Here is a 23,513-nt window from a genome sequence, read left to right as displayed (position 1 = left end):
AGATATCGCATATTGGCGCGACAATTCATTTTACTTTGAATGAAGAACATATTACAAAATTTGTTATTTGTATATTTTTATTGTTAAAATATGTAATATATATTTATTTGTGTGTTTCCTTTGATGGAAACTTACTCGTCAAGTTTCTTAATGTATAAGAAATTAGTATAATGTTTGATCTTAATTATTATTAAGGTACGAAAAACTTGATATGGGTTTTTTCAATATCTAATCCATATCGCATTGTATGTGTATGTAATATGTGTTATTTCGTATGTAACGTTAATAACAAAAGTTCCCTTTTAAAAATTCCCCGTTTTATTGTTAATTAACCATATATTGTTATACGGTTATAACAACAGCTCTGTGAAGACAAGAACCTTGATAACCTTCTCGTAAACCTGGCCATAATACCGATTTTATTCTCGTTCCATTTGGATTCGGGGAACTATGATGCCTTGAATGAACTTCCCTTCGAAATTCGATATCCTGTGCCACGTCCAATACCAGGGGCGTACCACGGGCCAAACAAACCCATGCTAAGCTGGCGCACATAGAAGTATATCTTTTTATTTCCCTACATTCTTTTAAACAAGGTAAATCGTAGAGCGTTCTTTCCAGTTGATTGATAACTTGTTCAGCTACTTCTTGTATACCACTGTGTGCACCACTGGTAGCTAATTGTCTTATTATACATTCCTCGATATTTGCTACCGACGGTACACCGCTAGTTGTACCATTTAAAATATTCAATGCTTCTATGCGTCTATATGTTTGAATCATTCCCGCTAACCTCCATGATAACTATAAATAATAATTAATAATCATTATTATCGTTTTGTTAATATGTATCATAATTAAATTATTAATTATGATAAGCTTGATAACTCACCACAACTACAGAATAAAGTATCTTAGCTTTTAATTCAGGTGCATCATCAAGGGGACGTAAAGTGTCTAAAGCATCAAGAGTATGTAAATGTGCCTGTGCATACAACATCCCATATCGTTTGGATAAACGTTCAACCGGTAAATCGTCGGAAATCAATACTTGAGAGGTTTCTTCCGTTTTGAAAAGTTCATGTCTTTTGTTTGCAACTACTACTACCGGTTCCGGTGTTCGACTTTCGTCAGTATGATATCCAGTACTACAAGATTCTTCTTCATACTCATTCTCATAATGTATTGGTGAATTATATATCTGAACACAAGGATAATTATTTCAATAAACGTTATTTTACAAAAGTTTTTTTCTTTTTTGAGAAGGGAGGGTTTAATAGAAGACCGACCTTCTCCGTTGATGAACCCTCATCACAGATAAGTTGTAAAATTAAAGAACAACCGTTAGAAAATTGTAACAAATTAGCAGCCAATGTCGGATTTTTAATTCCAGCTAAACCAATGGATTTTCTCAAAGCCGTCCATTGTCTTAAAGCTTCTTTATCGTGTTCAACTCGACGTTTTAACTCTACCAACAAACTTTCCAGATTGTACGGATTACCAGCTTTCTCCAATGTATTCAATAGACTTTGGTTGTCTATTAATCTTTGTTGAACTTCACTATACTTTAGCGAAAGTTGGCGCTGGTGCGATGCAGCTTGGACGCTTTGATCCACTGGAAGATAAAACGTTAATCATATATATATATGTATATATAGATATATATTATACACGTATATTTCCTGTTTATATTAGAACCGGACGTACAACACTCTCGCTTATTAATTTGCATGAAGAGAATGCTAATAATTTGACTTATAATTTGATACCTTTATGAACTCCCGTATTTTTTCCAAAACTTTCTAATTTGTGAAGTGCAAGTTTGTACGCTTCGATACGTGCCTCGAGTTGCTCTCTAAGAGCAACAGGAAGTGGTACCAAATTCGAATTGTTTGAATTAGCTGAACCTTCCAAATTGGAAGGTACTAAACCATGTTTCCCAAGTCCTTCGACTGCTCTTTCAATAGCTTTTTTCTCGACACCAATATATTCTTCGTATTAGGTGACAATCTATTTAAAGACGCCAACAATTTACACCAAATCCTTGGACGTACATAATCCTGATTATTCGACAACAATTGTACCACCCTCCATAGAACTTGTTCTATTCTTAGGATCTTCGTATCAGTGATATTTAATTCTACGAGTCTACAATAAAGAGCTTCGAGTAAAGTTAAACTGTGCGGTAAAGTTTCGATCAACAAATCTATTGGAATGTCCGGTAATGCTGTTTTTAAAGTATACTGCGGTAATTTCATCAAAAATGCTGCTGCTTCACGAAATTGTCTACCTTCGTAAAGTCGAAGTAATCTAAAAAAAAATAAAAAAATAAAAAAAATAAATAAAAGGAAAAGTTATTATATAGAATTTGTTTTTTAAATTGTTATCTATACATCTTTTGCTTTCTGTCGATAACAAAGATATTTATGTTATCGATAACAATGAATGCACTTCCCTTAGATTCTTTTTTATTTGAAATTCTATATTACTCGATTACCTTCTCAAGGCCATACGTGGATTTGCTCCTTCATTTTCCAATATACCTACATAATCTATTTGAATTTGAGAATTTGGTCTCCATATTAACTTTTGAATCGGATTTCTTGGTCTTTCTGGTCTTATCCTTTCACAAGAATTTAATCCTCCTGGTAAACTTGCTCGTCTATTCATTTTTCACTCGTATATTTTTTTGATCATTGCTTTTATAAATCATAAGCATCACTCATATAATATATGTAAACAATATTATTAACATAAATCATTCGTTTGAAAATCATTTTCTTGCACATACATTCGACAAAAATAAATTATGAAGTTAAACGATCGTCAACTTTTTTTTTATGAACCAATCATCGTAATACGTAAGTTGACCTATAGCTGCAGGGCAGACGATCCACTTTTTAAAAAACAGACCAATCAGCGGTTCGGTATTATTCAAACGAGAGTTTCCTCGTATTTTTTTTTTTCTTTCTTCCTTTCTTTTTTCCTTTTTCCTTCGAATCGATTGTTTGAAATAAATGATATCTATTATTTATTATATATGAGAAACGTTAACAATTGTCTACAATTAAAAGTAGACAAAAATGAAATGATATTTTAGTTGCCAATTTGAATTGATCTTAACAAACTTTTCGCGCGAAACAATAGCGTTATTTAAAATTTCAATTTGCTTAAAGTCTACTAAATTAGAATTAAACTTTAAAATATCCTTTAATAAGAATATAAATGAATGAATATATAAATAATAAAGAATTCGTTTAACGATAAAATGTTCACTTTCGTATGAAAATGTTCACACACGCACAAACGTACACCGCTGTGATTTCAGACGACTCCAAAGTGTTGTAAATTTATGTACACATTTAAATAAATAATTCACAGGAAATTATGTGATCGATTCGAATATATATATGTATATATATTTAGCTGAAGTTTTTTAAGTAGCTTTTAAAGTAACGTTTCGTTTTTACCAATCACGGATGATCCTCGAATGATCGAGTCAGACGTTCGTGTCTACGAAGAACCGAATAACAAAATTCTCATCTCCAAGTGTTCGAAAGTGCACGAAACCTCGTTTGGACCGGTGTATGTGAGATGATATCGCGTGGTGGGAAGAAGATCGTGAACGAACGAGTTAAAGAAAAAAGATAAGTGAAAGAGAAAGATGTTAAGGAAGAGTGAGTGTGAGAGGAAAAGATAACAAGGAAGAGTGAGACAGAATGTTTATGTTTGACAAAGAAAGAAAGAAAGAGGATGAGAAAAAAAGAATGAGATGGAAAGGGACTGAAAAGCCCCTTCGAACATCTTACATTTTTTCTTAACGATATAAATACTCGTAAATATTTTTTATAAGTCAATAACCAGAATAATATAAATTATCTTTCAACATTTGTTTAAATCAGTATATGTATAAATTATTCATTGTTTCAAATTTATGCATTATCATATTTGACTAATTTTGGAAAATAAATTCTATCATAATACTATTTTACATAATTTCATTTACATAAATTAATTTACATTTGATTAGTTTGTTTTATCTCACCTTTTATATCGATTATAATAATTTTTATTTATTGGAATATGATTGAAAAATAAAACGATGAATCTGATTGGTTGAAATATACGAGGTGAATGGTTCCGCGGGAATATTTGAAAATTTGAAATATTCAAAATTGAATATGACGATGAAGATTTTGTGAATCTGATTTAAAGATCAAAAACGAATCTGACGAGGATGTTATGCATATATACATATATATATATAAATTACATTTAACCATTTTTTATGAGATGTCATCGTTTGATCTCAGTTTGTGGGTACTTGGAATCATTATTGGTAGAGATGTGATGGTGACCTACTAACCTGCATACCGGTATGAGACAAGTCGATGGATAGTATAGTACTATATATATATATTATAAATATATATACGTTCATACACATATGAGGAAAGAAATCCGGAAACTTTCTTTCGGTATATGCTAATAACCATGAAGAATATCTCCTCTTCCTGTGTATGTTAACCTGTCAATTTCTCGAGTTGGTGGTTTCTATGATATCTCCCTTCTTCTTCGAGAGAGTTCTGAGAATTGGATAACTAGGTTTTATACGTTTTAAGTAGAGTCATCCGTGTTACTTTATTATTTATTTTTTTTTATCCCTTTCCTTTTTGTATTATTCAAACGACGAATAATTAAAGAGGAACAACCTGATCACAGAAAAAAAAGGAAACATAATAATAATAATAATAATAATAATACTAATAATAATAATAATTATGATGATGATGATGATGATGATGATGATGATAACAGGAGATACAGATCTACCTACTTCCGTCCTTTGAATCACCTGACACACCGTTCATTAACCTTTACCACCTTTCGATCAATTTATTAAATGTTTTCCATGAAAGAAATGCATTTTGAATAAATTCACAAGACAAAATTGAAAAAACACATAGATTTGATTTATTATAAAATAAAAAATAAAAAATTTTCTCAATTTTTTTTTTTTTATTGAAAAAAATGGATTAACACCATTGTCATAAGTGGTCCAATTATTTAAAATTGACAATGGGGGGACAGGGGACGGGTACAAATATCTTGTTATTTACTTTTACATATTATGATCCATTACGTTTCTGTAATTTTAACTAACAATTAGATTTGTTCACAGTTTAAGAAATTTATTAAAACTCATTTGTTGTTTTTTTTTCTTTTTTCTTATATATACATTTGTATATTCATTTTGACGATCATATATTTGTAATCATCAACAAATATAAAAGTACATTGATCGATTTATTTTGATAATTCGATTTTACTGATAATCGATATTTTTCAAATATCGATACAAATTTGTGTTCCTTCTTTTTGTTAATTTTTCTTTTTGTTTACAATATTCATTCATCAATCGCACACAAATTTTTTACGTTCAATAATGATTTAAGCAAAGATTTACAAAAAAAAAAGAACATATTACAATCGAACAATCCATTGTCACGCATTTTCGAATGAACGGAATAATTCCGAGGATGAGGAAAAAGAAAAAACAAAGACGAGGAAAAAAAACAACATAAATTATAACACGTTATTATAATATAGTCGCAGAAGTAAAAGTTAAATAATATATGGGGTTTTTTTTTCTTCGTTTTCTTTTTTTTTTTTTTTTCTTTTAGTATCCACAACTTCTTTTTTTATAATAATAAAATAAATATGTGAAAATAAAATGTTAAACGAACGATTAAAAAAAAGTTGATTAAAAAGACTCGATTGAAATTTTGTTTTTCCATTTTCTTTTTTTTTTTCTTCATTTTTTTTTTCTAATTAATGCAGACAGCTATTTTCGTTTCCTATACTTCTCTCTTATACACTTTAAGTGTTCATATGAAATGTACAATATTTCTTTTTGTACCTTTATAATATAATTTGCATTATAGTAAAACTATATTTAATTTGTATATCTTGTGAAAAAAAAACATTTGTTTTTATTTACTCAAAGATACGAATCGTCGACTACGAAACGTATCTTATATATTTATATCTAATTATATATATATATATATATATATGTGTGTGTGTGTGTACCGATTGTTAATTATTTTTGTATCTAAAAAGAATTGTCATATGTTACCAAATCGAGATAAGGCAACTCAATAAAAAAAAATGATTTATTCTATCCGCTATTAAAAACTCATGTTCAAATTCATTTTTGTACAATTATTTATAAATGCTTGAGCCTTCGTATAAAGTATCAATTATGAAAATATATTAAATATACATTTTACTGATTGATAGATCAAAAAATTGAAATCATTACTAAGCCTTCTATCTCTCTCTCTTATCTCTTTTGTTTATATATATATATATTTTTTTTTAATGAGAAATTTATTATACGGGCTCTGTGTCATGTATTTTGAAGGATGGATTTTCTTTTTTGTCTTTTCATTTTTATGACTATAAAAAATTATTAGAGAGAGTATAATATATATGTATATGTATATGTATATGTATATCATTATAACATTTGACTAATATTAAAGCTTTTGACTAATCTCTAACAAATAATAATAATAATCAACTTAATTAAAGAATTTTAATGTGAAGTGTATTGTTGAATATTAGAATGGTTAAATTATTATTTATAAATTTCTATTATATATTCTTTTACGCTTAAAGTATTATATTTTTTAAGCTATGAGATCTGCCCGTCCAATAGATTCATTATTATTATTATTATTATTAGTATTAGTATTATTACTATTACTATTATTAGTTAAAATCATGGACTATTTCAAAACGTACTTTTAATAAATTAGAATCGACCAAGCTATTATAACATTGTTGGTTTTTTTTTGTTTAAGTATAATTTGCTTAGTTTATTTTTTTTTTTTTTTTTTGAAAAAATAGTAATAACGTTTACATGTTATACTGCACTTGAGAGATACAAAGTTTGTGCAATTATAAAAAAAAATAATCTACGTGTATGACACTTGTATGACACAAGTATAATTTGTTATATTTCTCTTTCTCTCTCTCTCTCTCTCTCTCTTTCTCTTTCTTTTTTATAATAACATAAATATATTTATTCAAACAAAATCTAGCAATGCATTTGATTTTTTTTTTTATTAAATTCGTTCTAATGATTCTAAAAAAAGGTTTTTAATTTCATTTCTCTATTTCTACGATATAACAGTTTTCTTTCTTCGCAACTATTATTATTATTATTATTATTATTTAATAATATAATCTAAAATATCTTCTTTTTTTAATCGTATAAACGTATGATTGAGAATCAGACCATCATATCAATACGAACAATTTCTGTTCAACGTTTCTTCTCTGTGTAATATGTTTATTATTTTGTTCTTCTTTTTTTTTTTGTTTTTTTTTCTTTTTTTTTCTTTTTTGTATATTCTTATGCAAGAAGGCATAAACTCTTAAATATATATATATATATATAAAAGATTTTATAGGAGAAGTAAATCCTACTATGCAATGTCTTTATCAAGAGAGATATACAAACGAAAATGTGTGTATACATGTATATTTTTACATGTATAAATTACAAGTAGAAAAAAAAAAAAAGAAAAAGAAGAATTGACAAACTATTTAAACATTATTACAAATGTTATATATGTATATTACTTTTACAAATGACGATTATTACTTCTCCTATATAATATTTTTTACGCGAAGAATAGAAAAATACTTATGGATAATAATTTAGTTTCTTTTTTCTCTTATGTTTTCTTTTTGTTTTTTTTTTCTTTTCTCTTTTCTCTTTTCTTTTTTTTCCATTATTTTACATAATGACACACCACTTCTTTGTACCATCTTCAGTAGTATGCATTGATAAAAACTTATCATTACCATCATTTATTTCACTAATATTTAATTTATCAGATTGTTCCTTGTAACTTATATTTGGTGTCGAAATTTGTATTGGTTTACGTAACCCCCTAATAATATCCATTGATGTATTCAATAAACTACTTTGTTCCGTTTTTTGTTTCTTTAAAGTAGCTGTTGATTCTGGAGAATCTGCTAATTTACGTTTTCTTTCTACAAAACTACCATTACTCGACATTACGTCTGACAATCCTGTACTGTAACGTAAAATTTTGGTATTTGTCGTGTCTCTTCGTGGTGACTGTGACATCGATATATTTGTTGATTGACTATTATTTGGTGAAACCCAAAAATCATATGATGACGAATGCCGAAATCTATCAATCGCAGTTCTTCCAGAAATATTTCGCAAAGTTTTACCAAAAGTATTGCTTGCAGATAAATTGGATATATTGTTATCATCACTTTCGCATACTTCAACGTGTTTTAATTTTTCTTTAAGACAATCGTTTAATTTAATTTGTACGTCTTTCAATGTCACCGATGCATCATAATTAATACCTAACATTTCGTTCTTTGCATTTAAATCTAAGTTTTCTCTCTCTTTCTGAGTATCCTGCTGACTCGGTGGTTCAGATGCCTCAGATAATTCAGATGTTACAGATTCTACTATATCCACGGAACAACTTTCTGTTCCTGCTTCCGATTCAGTTTGAGAACTTTTCTTTTCTTTAACTTCGTCACTTACTACCTGTATTTGAGGTAATTCATCCAATTCATTTTCATCGTTCACTATACTAATAGTCGATGTAGTATCAGGTGATTTTGCAGGACTATCATCCACTCGTAAATGTAATTGCATCTCATCTTGCTCTTGTTCGTCACATTGTTTATTATTCTCTTCCAAATGATCTTTCTTTTCGTTTTCTTTATCCTGCGATTGAATGGTTTCATTGTTCGTAGACGTTGTTGTTGTTGTTGTTGTTGTTGTTGTTGTTGTATCTTCATCTATACTCTCGGCAGTCTTTTTCTCGATATTTGTATTAGTTGTAGAATCTTGTTCCTCTGTTGTATGATTAGCATTACTGTCTTTGGTTGTAGTTTCTTCTTTCTTGTTATCTACATCATTCACGGTTTCCTCCTTATTATCAATCTCTATAGATATACTACTACTTGTCGATTCTGCTTCCTCTAACTTAGATTGCATCTTTTGTTGCTTTACTTGTCGCAAATGTTGAAGCATATTTTGCACCGAACCTTCTTTAACTGTATCCTTAGATAAATTCTTTACCAATTGTTGATTTAAGCTATTTGCTGTGTTATGAAGTTTATTCTGAAATACAAATATATTATTATTATTATTATTATTATATATTTCTTTAAATTACAGATACATATAGAGTGTTATATAAATAGTGGTACAAGCGAACAGGGACTGATTCTACATAAAACAAAAAACTAAGTGTTTTAAGAAAAATAAGTCTGAAAATTTGTCAAGTAAGCAAACCTTTTTGCCCTGTTACAAAGTACAGTATTCTCAGTACTCTCAGAATATTAAATTCTCATACTTGTACTGTTAGGGTACCCCTGTTTGCTTGTACCACCAGTTACAGGACACCCTGTATATTTAAGTATAACAATTAATTTGTTTTTTATCTTTAAAAATATCACAATTTTTTCATTTTAAAATGTTATCATAAGATGCGGTTGAAAATAACAATCAAGGTTCCCCCATCAAAGGAAACAATTAAAATTAACTGAATTTGATAAAGCTCAACAACAACAACGTATAATATTCAACAAAGTAAAATTGTATTTACAATTTACTTACTTTTTTCGTAGAACTGGGAAGAACTTTTTTCTGAATATTACTCAGCCTTGGTCTGTAAAAATGTAATTGAAATCTTATAAAATTGAATGTTAATAGATATATCATACATTGAATACCTTTATACACCATACATTTTCAAACAAATGCTGGAGGTGATGAGAGGGAAACATATTTACAAATATCCTTATAGAAATTAAATTAAATTGCTTATAAGTATCATAATTATAATGTCATATAAAGTTATCAAAAGCAAACCGAAAGATATGTACCACCATCTAAAGACTAATCGGAAGATATCAATAATCGGAGTTAATTTATAATAATTACATGCAATTTGTTGATTTAATTCAATTTCCATAATTTTCTACCAATCACACAACTCCGATATTATCTTTAAGCAAAGATTATCATTAAAATATGAAAAGCTCGTACTCAGTATAAATGTTAATACGAAAATGCATATTTACATGATATTTAATTCAAAAAAAATTCATATCGATCAAACTATGTATGCATTGACAAGTTTTAACAGTAATATCCAAATTGTTTGGAAAAATACTATTAAAGTATAAACATTGTCAGATTATATTACATAGACAAAAACTAAAGACAATTACTAATGTAAGTGTAGAGTCGGTCTTCTCAATTGGTGTCAATTGATAAACAAATTGAATGAGCTAAGAAAGATAATAATAAGAATGTAAACTCCAAGTGTAAACTCACTTTGTTGCATTTGATTAATTTTACAAACCTGTTCGAATAGTCCGACTCGCGTTGTTTCTCAGATTCGGAGGTTTTAGACGACGCGGTCGTTGGCTTGATTCTCCGAACGCAAGAATTCCTCTCATCGCCCCCAGGGGCCGCCTTCTTTGGCGTCTTACCCATGGCTTATGGTTAATGTTTTTATATCCTCTATAACTCTCTGCGTATCCCTAATTAGTCGTCCTACAAAGATATCTATTTCAGACCCTTTTATTTGATCTATATTCTTATTTGTTTTTTTCGCCTTTTTTTTCTTTTTCTCTTTTTAATTTTCCTTTTTTATTTGTCTATAATATCTTAGCCGCGTTTAGAATTTTTTCTTATTTATGCACATACACACGTCTTCTTGTAATTTATTGTTAAAGATCAAATTGATATTGAAACTCCGTACCTTTCGATCTTCTGTCTCTTTCTTTTTTTTCTCCTTCTCTCTCACTCTCTTTCTCTCGTAATCGAATAAACTCAAGTTGGTCCCACACTTTTTGTCTCTTTTCTTTACACTACATATGGATATGTATATGTGTGTGTGTGTCTGTGTGTGTGTGCTATCTCTTTCTCCCTTTTTCCTTTTCTTCTTCTATCTCTTTTTCTTTCTTTCCAAGTGCGTTCGTAACGAAGGTTACGCGCGAAACTCTCCCTAACCACGCGACGAAATAATTCAAGAGATTAAAATATATTGAAGAATAATTTATGAAAAAGAAATGGAGATTTCTTCTTGTACACGTGCGATATTGTATAATGTTAACCGATTACTTTAAATCTTGTAAAAATGCACAATGTTTTTATGCTTTTTATTCTTTACGAGAGTTCACGAGTCGAGTCGAATCGTGTCGTGTCGTGTCGCGTCGTCTCGTCTCGTTTCGTGTCGCGTTGTCTCGTCTCGTTTCGTGTTGCGTCGTCTCGTCTCGTCTCGTCTCGTGTCGTTTCGTCTCGTCTCGTCTTGTTTCAACAATTAATGAAAATATACAAATTATTTTCTATTCTTTCTTTATGAATATTTTCTATAACATATAAACACTTAATTAATGATAAAAACTTTTACGTAACTTTCTAGAGAAAAAAAAATCGAACAAAACTGTCACAGCACTTGGAGTAAAGCCACACGCGTGCAACCGGTACTGCACCTTCCCTTCGCGTTGGTAAATTCCAATGTCAAACATTAGAGAAGCACGCGATGCAAGAAACGTTCTCCCTTAAGGCGTATCTTTAAGAATGACTATATTTTATTTAAAAATATTTAAAATTATAATTTAATTTTATTATATCTTTTATAGGTTTCAAAATTCATATTTTGTCCTAATAAATTTTCATACTTCTAAATTATACCTTAAAAAAGTTGATAATAATTAAAAGAAGGAAAAGAATGCACATTTTTTTCATATTTGTGTGTTTCTATGTACATTGAGTATTCACATCTTTATTTTAACTAGTTCATGGAAATGCAAGAGGCTTCTGAAGTGCACGTATGCACTTATATATATATATACATATACATATATATATTTATTTATTTATTTATGCATATTTGCTGTATCTGTGATAGCAGTAATTTTTGCATACTTTTGTTTATAATCATGTAGAATAATTCATGGATTTACGAATAAGTTAATATGTGTTGCAATTGCATTACGACTCATATTGGAGATTTTATTTATATATTGAGATATTAAGATGGATACTGCGTAGTTGGTTAATTTGAAACGGGAAGAGATTACTATACCAAAATATATACTTATATGCGTATTATTATGCAATCATGGTTTATATTATTTAACATAATATGACTATGTGTGTTTAGAAAAAGAACATGGATTATAGAATAATATTCCTTTGGTTATAAATTGCAATAATAAAGTGCAATATATTTTTGGTCTTTAATATTAATATGTTTTTTTTTTTATTTAATTATAGTTATAAATAACGAATATGTTATGATTTAAAAAATATAATTTTATCGAGTATTTTCAAATTTGCCGCCATTTTATGAAGTCAACATTATTTATATCGATTTTTAATTTTTCATAAAATGCAATTACAAATTATTTCGTGATTAATCTTCTTAAGATTTTATTAGATTAGTGTTGTCATTATTTTACTTTGTTTTTTTCTTGTTTTTTTTTTTTTGTAAAAGTGCAATTAATTAGTATGCAATTATTAGTTTTTATTTTAGATTCGTAATAATTCATTGATCAAGATCAATTATCGTAATGAATGAGCCATGGTTGCGTAGGACATCGCCGTTCTTACTATCTTTAAATATGAAAAAGAACATTTTTTTTAGCATTAATATCTTTCGATATAATTTTTATCAAAGTTTGATATATATTATTTATCTTACAGAAGTGAAAAATAGATGAGACGAGACGAATATTTTTCCGATAGTTAAGTAACATGGTTTCTTGCTTCTTATCATTATCAATATGGCTGCTTTTTGCATTTTTGGCGGTAACAAATACCACGGTACCATACGTCTATAAAAAAAGTTATGATATTGTTTAATTTTTTTTTATTATGTCAGAAATCAAAATTATAATAAATGCGTATATTTAAATTAATATATTATTATTATATTTCATATATATATATGAAACAGAACTGCAAGAAGAAAAAATAAATTTACGCTTTTTCGAGCACGTTCTCGCTGCTATCCAAAACATCTTGTCCCATTCTACAGGTTAAATAAATCACCAAAAGAGAACCAGGAATATAAAAAATCAACAAAAGGAGATTTCTCTTAGATTGAAAAATATCTGCTGTGGATTGCAACTAGGATTGAAATGTATCATTTTGAAAACATCGTTAATAATTATATATTTTAATAATTAATAATACTTATAAAGAGAACAATAATTACTCACTTTAAAAAAGTCCATACCAATGATTAAAACTTCGAACATTAATGCTATGAGGAAAAAGTATGCACAAATCGAATTCATAAAGTCCATATACCTTTAAGAAGAAATTAGAATTTAATATTATTTTGGATATCATTGAAAAACAATATTATTAAAGGATCTTGTTAGTTCAATTTTGAGATTATTTTATATTTCAAATTTTCTTTCAAATATATATGAAGTATTCTAAAGATAATTTAAATTACTTTTAATGTTGTATTTTTATCTATGTAAATATACTTATGTATGATACATATACTAACTCAAGAGTTCTTTTATGTAGTTTAATACTAATAATTATCCTCTGACGTATTTTCTCATAAATTTTAGATATTGGTATCTCCTCCTGATGAAATTCATTTTCATCGATCAAATGTTCTAATTTATATCTAAAAAAAAAAAGAAAACAAAAATACAATGTTCAAGAATAATCGAGAACAATTTTTATTAATACAAAGATTAAATTCTTGAATAATTCTATAATGAATCTTTACCCAACGTATTTAAATAATGCACAACCGTGTTGTACCCCCAAAAAAAGTATATTCAATGAAGTTATTGTAGCATATCCAGTTACAAAGCCAGTCATAAAAATAATAAAGAATACCAAAAAGAAATATTCATTTTTATCAATGAAAAATAATTCAACTGGAATTATTGACTGACGTGGTCGTGTCTCATTCAAAGGTGAAATAATGTCCAAATATACTGGTTTTAATGAAATAAATGTTAATACTAAACCTCCTAGACTGTAAAATGCTGAAATATTAATTTACAGTAAAATGACAATTAATTAATTCTGGAAATAATTGAAATTGTTGAATACTGAATTGTACATTTTAAAAGAATTTACTTTTATGATGAATTTATTAACCAGTTAAGTGTGACGATCTGTGAGCAGAGCGCGCTCTGGTGTGTGTCGCGATAATCAAGCGATGACGGATATAGTCGTCAAACACACTTAACTGGTTAAATCAATTAATGATAATTATATTTTGCAATGAATTAAGATTCCAAAAAAATGTGGGTAATTTTAAAAAATTGTTGTCTCATCCTACCAGTTATAAGAAGAGTGTAATAAGTATTATTTATGACACATTTTTGAAAAATTTCACGTTCCTCTTCATTTTCTAATTTTTCCCAATCAGCAATACAGTGATTGTAAAAATAGAGAGTCTGCAAATAGTAAAATAATTCTTTTTGTTGATTTAATTTAATTTAGAAAATTGTTAAATAATTATGAAAATTCATTAGAAAATTAATATTTTTAAGAAAAACAATGTGATGTATATGTATTTACCTTTTCTATATTAAAATATACAGCAAAGTATGGGGTGTCCATACCAAGGATTGGTAAAAGATAAGTCATTATTTCCAAAATTGTATCGATTTCGTTTGCCGAAGTGAAAAGAGCAAATACCTAATTAACAATATATACAAATTTGAAACAGATGTATAAGAATCGTGAAGAATTGAATTTGAATAAAGTTCTTTTTTTTCTTTTTTTGTTATAGAATGTAAATTGAGAGACTATCACCTGAATTAAAATCAAACTAGTCAAACATATATTGACGAATAATCTTTTAAATATTTGTTTTTTAACATATAATGGTGGCCAACAGCCTATTAAAGATAACATGAACTTATAACGCCAACAAAGTAGTTCAAAAGTGAACATTCGTTTTATGTATTTTCTAAGACCGATCATTTTTAAAATATCCCACACGTTTATTATTTCTTTCTATCGTTCGTTTGTTCGTTCGTTCGTTCACGTGAAATAAATGTAGTTATTCGAATCGCCAATAAATATTATTGTTATAATAGTTACTTTGAAACATTTCCTGTAAATGAGCAATTTCATATTCACTGCATGTTTGAAAGGGTGAATTAATTTTTTTTTTTTTTTAATCGATTCGTCGTCTTACTATTGTAGTAACGTTTAAGTATAATTATTTTAAACGTTTGTCATTTAACTTACCCTCCTTAGTTTTTTTTTTCTTTTATTATGGAAGGGTGACATGCGCAGTGATATCTCCGGTCAACTCTCGTAACATCATTTCTATTGTGGATTTCTAAATGTAAATATCACTTTTATAGATCCGAGATAAGGATATTAAAGATTTACGAGTTCACAAATGTGATTTACGATAATTACGAGAACATTTTTTTATTATTATTATTATTATTATGATCATTATTTAAAGGAATGTATTTTCATTTAATTTAGAAAATGATAGTTTTGTAAAAATTTCAAACGAAAATGTACGTCTTAATAATATATCCGTCCATTTTTTTTTTTTTTGGTCACGATTTAATTATTGACTAAAATAAAATTAACAATTTACTATAATAACTATTTTAATATAATAATTATATATCTAGATTATAAAAGAAAGTAAATCTATTATTCAGAAAATATTAACTACAGGCCCATTAAGACCGTGCTAGCTGTGATAGGGGTTTGCGTTGATGAACTTGCTTGTCTCACACTCATTTCCCAAGTATCGAGTAACTGTGACACAGAGAAATGACGTGGAAGTTTAGTAATGCGTGCGTTAAGGGCCTTCTGTACAGCGCAAAGAAACGTTGTTGTATATTCGTGAGACGTCATAACGCAACGCGGTGGTGTTAAGGGATAATCAGCAGGTACGATGACTGATATGGGTGGTACGCATGGTAAATGGCGATCATCCAACCAACATATTAATTGTATACATTTAGAACCATTTTGTTGTGCTGGATCCAGACTCACCTATAAAAATGAGAAACGTCAATTGTGTATGTATAAAATGGAATATGTTTATGTTGATATATATACAGTGTATACAAATAATTATATAATTACTTTAAATCGTTGATCGAGACGTGCAATTTCTCCTTGTAAAACATCTGGTATTTCACTAGGTGGTTCCTCTATCTTTCTTTTATTCAACGGTGGCAAAGTTCTATTTAAGAAAATAAATCAAATATTTTGTTCTCTTTTAAAATTTCCATTTCGTATATAAATGATAAATGAATTGACATTAAATATTATTTGCTTACTTAATCTCTGGTCCAAACAATGCTTCTGAACATGGACCGAAAGTACGCTGTAAAGTGTGATTTATTACTGGACTTTGTAAATGAGTGCTTACTGTTTCCAAAAGTGGACTAAAGAAATGATGTTCTTTTAAAGTAGTCACAGGTGGCCCAACACTACCGTCATTTCTCTTAAAGTCGACTTTTTCTAATACAACTTCACATTTCAGAAGTGTTTCCATTGGCATACGTTTACTGGGCGTCGATAAAATTTCCAATAATCTTTTCATTTTACTCAATTTGTCGACATCTTGATAATTGAAAAGTAAGAAAACATTTGTTTATGCAAAATCTTAGAATTCATATCGACAAAAAAAAAAATAAATTTTATTAATTTCTTACTTCCATCATTTCCCATTCTGGAAATCATTCTTTTCAATGGTTCTATGTATTTACTGAGTTGTCGAACTTTATCTCTATACGCTTGATCTTCTTGTTGGGGACTAGGTGTTGCACCCACAGCTACTGGAGTATTTAACGAGCTACTAGGAGATGGTGCCATACCTAAAAAAAAAAATATTCATCAAACGTATTATTGAAAAAGAATCTTATTAAGAAATTTGATTATTCGATAATTGCATATACTAACCAACAGATCTTTGTGGTCCGGCTATGATAGGATGTTGTGAACTTGGAGATGGTACTAAAGCTGGAGATGCTACCATTTGATTACTATAAACAAAATATTATCGAATATGTATATATATATATATATATTAATTAAAAGATTAATTGTTTAGAAAAACTCTGAAATGTGTCATAAAAGAAACAAATATTACCTTGCTGGTGCTGCTAAAGCTGCTGGACTGGGGGCAGATGGAGATGGACTTTGTCTTAAGAATGTGTTTGGAGTAACATTACGTGGACCAGGAAATACATTATTTATTATTTCTCCAGGCTAAAAGAGAGATAAGAAAAATCATATTGTCGTTGAAGTATCAATGAATATTTTTGTAAGTGTTTTGTTTCATACTTTTCTTTGCATGTGATTTATTTGTTGCGTTACTTGTGCAGGACCCATCTGACCAGAAGAAATTTGATTCATTTGCTGAGACATATTATTTTGCATAGCATTTAAAGATCCACCAATTTGATTAGACATTTGTCCTGACAATTGATTTTGCATTTGATTCTGTTAATAAATTGAATATTTAATTTAATACTCAACTCTTATCTATGCAAGTTTATGCAATAATTAATTATATATTAAATATTATGCAAAACATATTTACCTGCATATTCTGTTGCATTTGTCCAGTATTTATTTGATTCATTTGAGTAGGAATCATTTGATTCATTTGCTGTGGCATATTTCCTTGATTCATTTGATTAATTTGAGTTAAAATTGCACCACTTTGCATACCTTGAATTGCATTCATGTGACTCATAGTACCAACAGATTGCATCATACCCATTCCAGACATTTTATTTTGCAAACCAGGCATGGTCATTGGTTGTCCAGGACGTTGATTTAAACTTTGCAAAACTCATTATAAAAAAAAAATTAAATGCGACCAATTATATAAAGCTTGTATAATATAATCATATTATAGTAATAATGTTTATATTTAATAAGAATAATAAATGTTTTTTATACGTTTAAATAAAGAAGAAAGAAAATTAATGAAAGAATAAGAAAATATAATCTTTGTTATTTATATTATTAATTATTATTATTCCATGAAATGCATAAATGCTTCATAAAAAGGTAATTGTAGAAAAACTTGGCACTTATTTTGCAATAAATCTACATAAATTTGTTTAATCTTTTCAGAAATTAATTCATTTTCGAGAAACAAATATTGAAAATCGACACTGTTGATATCAAGATTTTGATCAAATTCAAAGGTAACAATAATTATATCTGTTGTATTTATTTTCTTTATATTCTTTGGCCATGTTTTTTCCTTGAGTAATATTTTGAAATACTTGTGACGTTGGTCTACTTGAAATTCAATATCTGGATATTTCACTTTTGCATAATCAATAAATTGAAAAATATACGAATATGATTCTAGAAAAGCATCTATAGCTTGTCTTATTTTCTTCACTATTTTAATGACTTTAAAACTAATCGGATCATATACATTGTATTTCACAATCTTTTTGATATTCAATGCATTAGGTATAAAACTATGACCTACAGAAAAATACCATTTTTGTAATAAATTGCTGTAAAGATAAACAACTTTAAATTTGAAATATTTTTCATTGTTATCTAATTCAGATTTGTAGATGTAAGTTACAATTTTATTTCTTATTTTAACCCTCATACCGCATTGTTTTTCAATTTTACTTTTTAAACCTGATTGCTGAATAATTCGATTTTTCCAATTTTCATAAATAGATTTTTTCTTTGCTCTTCTTTCTAAGATATTAAATAATTGAACAGAAGTTGGAGAGTATTTTAAAGATTGCAAAACTTCCAAACTATCAGAATCATAACCTGGCTCACTTTCACAAGATTGTGCATATTGAGCGTAGTAATAATTATTTAACTTTGACATTTTTATTGATTTGAAAATACTCTTGTTTATAACATTATATTATATTATATTTATGTATGAAATCAATTGTTTAATACAAGATTTAATGTTTCTCTCAAATTATAATTAATTCACATTTATAGGTTAAGTTTGTAATTAATAACTATTTCTATATGAAAGTTAGTCAGACGTAAATCAAATTGTATCTGTATGTATTGTGAACAACTCTGTTCTACTTTATTGACGAAATTTAATAAAGTTGATAAGCTAATTTTATTTTAACACGTTTGATGTCAAATCACTTTCGTTCGACTGTTTAAACGTATTAACACTTTGACGTTTGCACATCTCTCAAGTCACCGTTGCACTGCCGCCAATGAGATTCACATTTATTGGAGGAAAACATGTCACGTGTACGTGACAACGAATGGCCAAATGTTAAATAAGTATGTTCCTACGTATGATAGTATACATTGATAGTACACATAGGACGAAACGTGTTAACAAAAACAATTCTGACATAACCTTAATAATAATAATAAGTAAAATTAATGAATAATTACGATTAGTAGCTGTATTTGTAGAAGATTGTGGTACAATGCCTTGTGGATTAGGCCCAGGTCCACCCATTCCAATCATTTGATTATTGCCTGTTCCTTGTCTCGCTAAAGTTTGTAATGCACCTATCGGATCTGGCATTCCTTGATTCCCGTTACCAGCTGATCCAGGTCCGACGACATTGCCTGGTTTTTTCGTATCTATGAAAAAGAAATAACATTCTTAAGTTTCAGTATTTTCTTCTTTTTTTTTTAAACATTATAAACAATGAAATATATTTTAATATATTCTATTATTACTCATTTCTCTAACATGGAATATAAGTCTTGCAATGAAGCCTAGGTATTCCTCCTGAAACAGAGAAAAATAATTTACTCGTCAGTATACGTTTATTTGTTATCTTCCGGAATGACAGAGATCATTCATTTCCGGTCCTTTTTCACTCTTTTAATCTAGTCAAAAAAATTTTTTAAAAATTTATACCAATTTTCGAAACCTTTAATTTAATAGCCAACAAATTTATTTTTGCATATATTTTCTTTTTAAACAAACTCCGTAAAGAAATAGTTTTAGCTCGGACACGATAAACCCCATGTAAACAGAACGAAAAATTAATTTACTTATAATATGTCAATTAAAAGATCAATGATTATTATTAATAAACTTATACATACCTTGGTTTTTGCTTTCTGATAAACGTGACTTTCCATTTCAACGCTATTCTTTGCTGTAGACACACCAGACATTTGTACAGCTTCATCGCTATGTATTTAAACAAAATAAACACGTGGATAGTTATAATATTTAAAAAAATCTATTTATAATGTATATATATATATATATATATAATGTTAAAAAGTAAATATATGGAAAAATTATACGTACAGTTTTGCTACTACACTTTGCCTGAAACTTTGTGTACGCCAGGAATTTTCGTCGGTTGACATATTTATTTTTTTTTATTAAAAATGGTTACTTATTGATTATTATTATTTGGAAATATATTTCGTATACTTAATGATCGTAATAATTCTATCTACAATATAAATTTAATAATATTTCATGCATGTATAAAACACTCTTATTTCTTGCACAAACGACCAGAATGCACTGCACGAATTTTGCAATGTATAAATCGATTATAATTATACTATATGATGGATTCTATACATCATAGATAACCATTGACTAAAGATACGTAACCTTCATCTTAATTAAATAAAACGTTAACTAGCGCCATCTACGCCATCTACGCCATCTACTTCTGTTTACTTTAATTATCTAAAAACCTAGAGAGGTTAAGGTTTATTGCTATATTTATATACTTTTCATAATAATATTTATAATTTTGTATCATCAACAATAATAATGCCAGCCACGACAATGCATAAATTTATAACATTTCTTGGAGTAATGTCAATGTTGCATGCTGCTTATTCGGCTGCTCAACGTGAGTATTATCAATTTTTATTATCATATTTGAATTTGTCAATTAATTTATTCATATTTAGGTTAAATTGTCTATATGATTTTATTTTTATAATTTTTTTTTTTTTTTTAATTTCTGTCAATTTCTTTTATCAATTTGTTATTCTTCTACAATATACACTGACATTAATATTTGTAAAGTTATTAAGAGTTTGACACAATGAAATATTTATGTTTACAGATAGATCATATTTGCGAATAACTGAGCAAGAATTTACCACTTTGCCAATTGATGTAAGTAACAAGATTAATATCGTGTAATTTATGTCTAATAAGATATTAATATGTTAATGAAATGTTTTGATTGCAGATATTAATACAAGGTATAATTAGTTTATTCATAGTCATGTATGGCGTAATGTACATAGCTGGTGATTTTAAAGAGATACGTGCTGTTGTTGATTTGGAAAATAAATCTTGGGAAACGTTAAGAAATCTACCATCGTTTCAAACATTTAATCATCGTGGTAAATCACTGTCTCCTGATTTTTTGTAAGAATAATAAAATACACGAATTTAATTCGTATTCTAGAATGCAATGTAATTTAATTTAAGATAAATAGCTCTTTGTATATTTGTTAAACTTTCAAATCGATTTAACAAAATAAAAGAGGGGAAAAAATAGCGTTAAACACAAAAAAGTAATATATTTAGTATTTTTATGATAATAAACACATACAATGGAAGTTTTTAAAAAGTAATACAGTTCCTTTTTTTCTTTTTTTTTTCATACGAACACGCACGTAATATGAACATAGAAAGTTTAATCAAAATGTGTTTCTTTATTGTTAATTATACAAGTGACATTATGAAATGATATTGTATAAATTTCAACAATATTGCATATTTTCACTTATGAAATGTTTTAATAAACATACTGAATAATAAGATTTTTTATATATGCATAAATACGGCAGTAAAAGTAGTATCGAAAAAAAAAAAGTTAAATTTCATCTGTTTTTCATCACCTAATTGGAAAATATTTATTTTATGAGAAAAATAACGTAATAATATAATAGTACTGCATTCGAATAAAAGTACATCACTTTTTTTGCTTTTTCTTTTCTGCCTCTGCTTCTTTTTCTTTTTCAATCTCTGTCACATACTGCCCTATGGTGTTAATGTCTAACATCTGTATTGGATAAAATAATATTCATTTACAACATTATATAATTATTAAATATCATATCACATAAAAAAAGATTGTATAATTTAATTCAAAGAGCACCTCCATAGGTTTCCCACGTCGCATGACTGCTATTTCTAAATTCTTTTGTCCAGATTGCACTACTTCCAATAAAGCTCTTATAGCTAATTTGATAGAACCTTTCTCTGTTGATACTTCTTCTGGTGTATAATATTTTTCTAGAAATTCATGCACTGTCTTTGCGCTTCTGCCTGTGGCATTTGCCTACAAGACAAGAAGATATGTAGAAAACACAAACGAATAAAAAAGAGAAAAACATTTAAAAAAAAAAAACAACCAATAATGATAGATCAAGTATCTCAGAAATACCTTCCACTCATAATATATTCCAGACGGTTCTGTTTGATATAAATGTGGTTCACCATCATAATCAAAACCAGCTAAAAGACATGATATACCAAAAGGTCTTCTACCGTTACTCTGTGTATATTTCTGTTTTAAACCTAAGAATAAAAATCAAAAGAAAATCATTGATAATATTAATACTTCTTAAGTAATAATTGTAATAATGAAGTTGTCCAATATAATAATGCCTACCTGCAATATACCTAGTAATGTATTCTAATGTAACAGGATCTTCGACAGTTAGTCTGTGACTTTGGCATTCTATTTGTGCACGATTAATTAATACTCTGGCATCCGCAGTTAATCCTTTAAAAAAAAAAAGTTTTGTTTTATTGATTAGTCATGATGATAAAATGTCATCCATTCATTCTATAACAATCGAATTTAAATAACCTGCAAATGCCATAACAACGTGATCATCCAAAAGACATATTTTACGAACAGTACGTTCTTCTTGCAACTTAGCAACAGATTTTTTTTCCACACCCAGGACAACAACATCATTTCCTCGTACTCCAACCTAAAGAATTGACATAACTTTACAAAGTGGTTGATCATAATAGAACAAACTTTTATTTTAAAATAAAAGAACATATTTTAAAAATAAATGAATTTTTAAGAAGGATTACATTGCATTTTCGAATAGTAATATTGAGGAGAAGTTAGGTTAACCAATTAGTAGCAGACATACCGCTGTTGATCCTTTTTTCACAGCTTCTTGAGCATATTCTACTTGAAGTAAATGTCCATCGGGCGAAAATACTGTTATCGCTCTATCGTACCTAGCTGTCATAATTCGAGTGTTTTTAAATTAACAAGAAATGTCAGAAAATACGAAATGACTATGCCGTTTTTCTAAAGCTACCGCTTGTCTAACTTGAACTATCTTCTCAGTTCTCATTTACAGTATGAGCAACATAATTCGACTAAATCAAACTCTTACATGATTCGTCATAAATTGGTTAAATTTCAAATGCACCAATAAGAAAAGAGAACGAATTATAAAA

The 23,513-nt window shown here is 28.1% G+C and overlaps 8 protein-coding genes across 13 annotated transcripts; 1 reads left to right on the top strand and 7 right to left on the bottom strand.

Annotated features, from left to right (window-relative positions):
* Positions 1–64: 64 nt before the first annotated feature.
* LOC107070830 (uncharacterized) lies at positions 65–2,857 on the bottom strand. The gene is given in 6 exon segments (XM_015329361.2): positions 65–804; positions 893–1,201; positions 1,290–1,615; positions 1,770–1,967; positions 1,970–2,310; positions 2,498–2,857. Coding segments are annotated over 6 exon segments (1,809 nt in total). The 5' UTR covers positions 2,671–2,857; the 3' UTR covers positions 65–342.
* A 2,799-nt stretch (positions 2,858–5,656) lies between these two features.
* On the bottom strand, positions 5,657–11,579 carry LOC107070820 (uncharacterized). Of its 4 annotated transcripts, none has more exons than XM_015329343.2 (4): positions 10,842–11,579; positions 10,440–10,633; positions 9,689–9,740; positions 5,657–9,190 (listed from the first exon to the last, which is right to left on the bottom strand). In XM_015329343.2, exons 2-4 carry the CDS (start codon positions 10,571–10,573, stop codon positions 7,811–7,813), a joined length of 1,566 nt encoding a protein of 521 aa, XP_015184829.2. In that variant the 5' UTR covers positions 10,574–10,633; positions 10,842–11,579; the 3' UTR covers positions 5,657–7,810. The 4 variants fall into 4 exon arrangements, with proteins under 4 accessions (XP_015184829.2, XP_089030940.1, XP_089030939.1 ...); XM_089174814.1 differs by having other exon boundaries at positions 10,570–10,633; positions 10,842–11,578; XM_089174813.1 differs by having other exon boundaries at positions 10,570–11,578.
* Positions 10,887–13,968, bottom strand: LOC107070831 (odorant receptor 10). The gene is made up of 6 exons (XM_015329362.2): positions 13,839–13,968; positions 13,608–13,733; positions 13,309–13,399; positions 13,071–13,216; positions 12,789–12,921; positions 10,887–12,700 (listed from the first exon to the last, which is right to left on the bottom strand). The coding sequence occupies exons 1-6, from the start codon at positions 13,931–13,933 to the stop codon at positions 12,650–12,652; spliced, it is 642 nt and encodes a 213-aa protein (XP_015184848.2). The 5' UTR covers positions 13,934–13,968; the 3' UTR covers positions 10,887–12,649.
* Positions 13,969–14,011: 43 nt separating this feature from the next.
* Positions 14,012–15,457, bottom strand: LOC107070832 (uncharacterized). Of its 2 annotated transcripts, none has more exons than XM_089174819.1 (3): positions 15,323–15,457; positions 14,645–14,764; positions 14,012–14,520 (listed from the first exon to the last, which is right to left on the bottom strand). In XM_089174819.1, exons 1-3 carry the CDS (start codon positions 15,362–15,364, stop codon positions 14,350–14,352), a joined length of 333 nt encoding a protein of 110 aa, XP_089030945.1. In that variant the 5' UTR covers positions 15,365–15,457; the 3' UTR covers positions 14,012–14,349. The 2 variants fall into 2 exon arrangements, with proteins under 2 accessions (XP_089030945.1, XP_015184849.1); XM_015329363.2 differs by lacking the exon at positions 15,323–15,457 and adding an exon at positions 14,882–15,052 and having other exon boundaries at positions 14,016–14,520.
* Positions 14,833–20,609, bottom strand: LOC107070813 (mediator complex subunit 15). 2 transcript variants are annotated; one of them, XM_015329331.2, is made up of 12 exons: positions 20,352–20,609; positions 20,141–20,228; positions 19,766–19,817; positions 19,472–19,666; positions 17,655–17,908; positions 17,396–17,554; positions 17,202–17,320; positions 17,012–17,094; positions 16,765–16,926; positions 16,387–16,672; positions 16,190–16,289; positions 14,833–16,096 (listed from the first exon to the last, which is right to left on the bottom strand). In XM_015329331.2, exons 1-12 carry the CDS (start codon positions 20,411–20,413, stop codon positions 15,767–15,769), a joined length of 1,890 nt encoding a protein of 629 aa, XP_015184817.1. In that variant the 5' UTR covers positions 20,414–20,609; the 3' UTR covers positions 14,833–15,766. The 2 variants fall into 2 exon arrangements, with proteins under 2 accessions (XP_015184817.1, XP_015184818.1); XM_015329332.2 differs by lacking the exon at positions 20,352–20,609 and having other exon boundaries at positions 19,779–19,817.
* On the bottom strand, positions 17,985–19,320 carry LOC149031773 (uncharacterized). The gene has a single exon (XM_089174815.1). It carries the CDS (start codon positions 18,927–18,929, stop codon positions 18,096–18,098), a length of 834 nt encoding a protein of 277 aa, XP_089030941.1. The 5' UTR covers positions 18,930–19,320; the 3' UTR covers positions 17,985–18,095.
* Positions 20,610–20,730: 121 nt separating the features above from the next.
* Positions 20,731–21,599, top strand: EMC5 (ER membrane protein complex subunit 5). Its single transcript, XM_015329333.2, has 3 exons — positions 20,731–20,916; positions 21,136–21,188; positions 21,265–21,599. Exons 1-3 carry the CDS (start codon positions 20,835–20,837, stop codon positions 21,448–21,450), a joined length of 321 nt encoding a protein of 106 aa, XP_015184819.1. The 5' UTR covers positions 20,731–20,834; the 3' UTR covers positions 21,451–21,599.
* A 117-nt stretch (positions 21,600–21,716) lies between these two features.
* Positions 21,717–23,403, bottom strand: Prosalpha4 (proteasome alpha4 subunit). Its single transcript, XM_015329202.2, has 6 exons — positions 23,198–23,403; positions 22,900–23,026; positions 22,699–22,812; positions 22,471–22,604; positions 22,183–22,365; positions 21,717–22,086 (listed from the first exon to the last, which is right to left on the bottom strand). The coding sequence occupies exons 1-6, from the start codon at positions 23,297–23,299 to the stop codon at positions 21,997–21,999; spliced, it is 750 nt and encodes a 249-aa protein (XP_015184688.1). The 5' UTR covers positions 23,300–23,403; the 3' UTR covers positions 21,717–21,996.
* Positions 23,404–23,513: the final 110 nt, after the last annotated feature.

The sequence above is a fragment of the Polistes dominula genome, unplaced genomic scaffold (assembly GCF_049000335.1).
Source record: "Polistes dominula isolate Pdom_NZ unplaced genomic scaffold, Pdom_raw_medaka contig_16, whole genome shotgun sequence".
NCBI classification, from domain to species: Eukaryota; Metazoa; Arthropoda; class Insecta; order Hymenoptera; family Vespidae; genus Polistes; species Polistes dominula.
The sequence above is the reverse complement of the archived record's forward strand: the minus strand, read 5'-3'. Positions and strand labels throughout refer to the sequence as shown.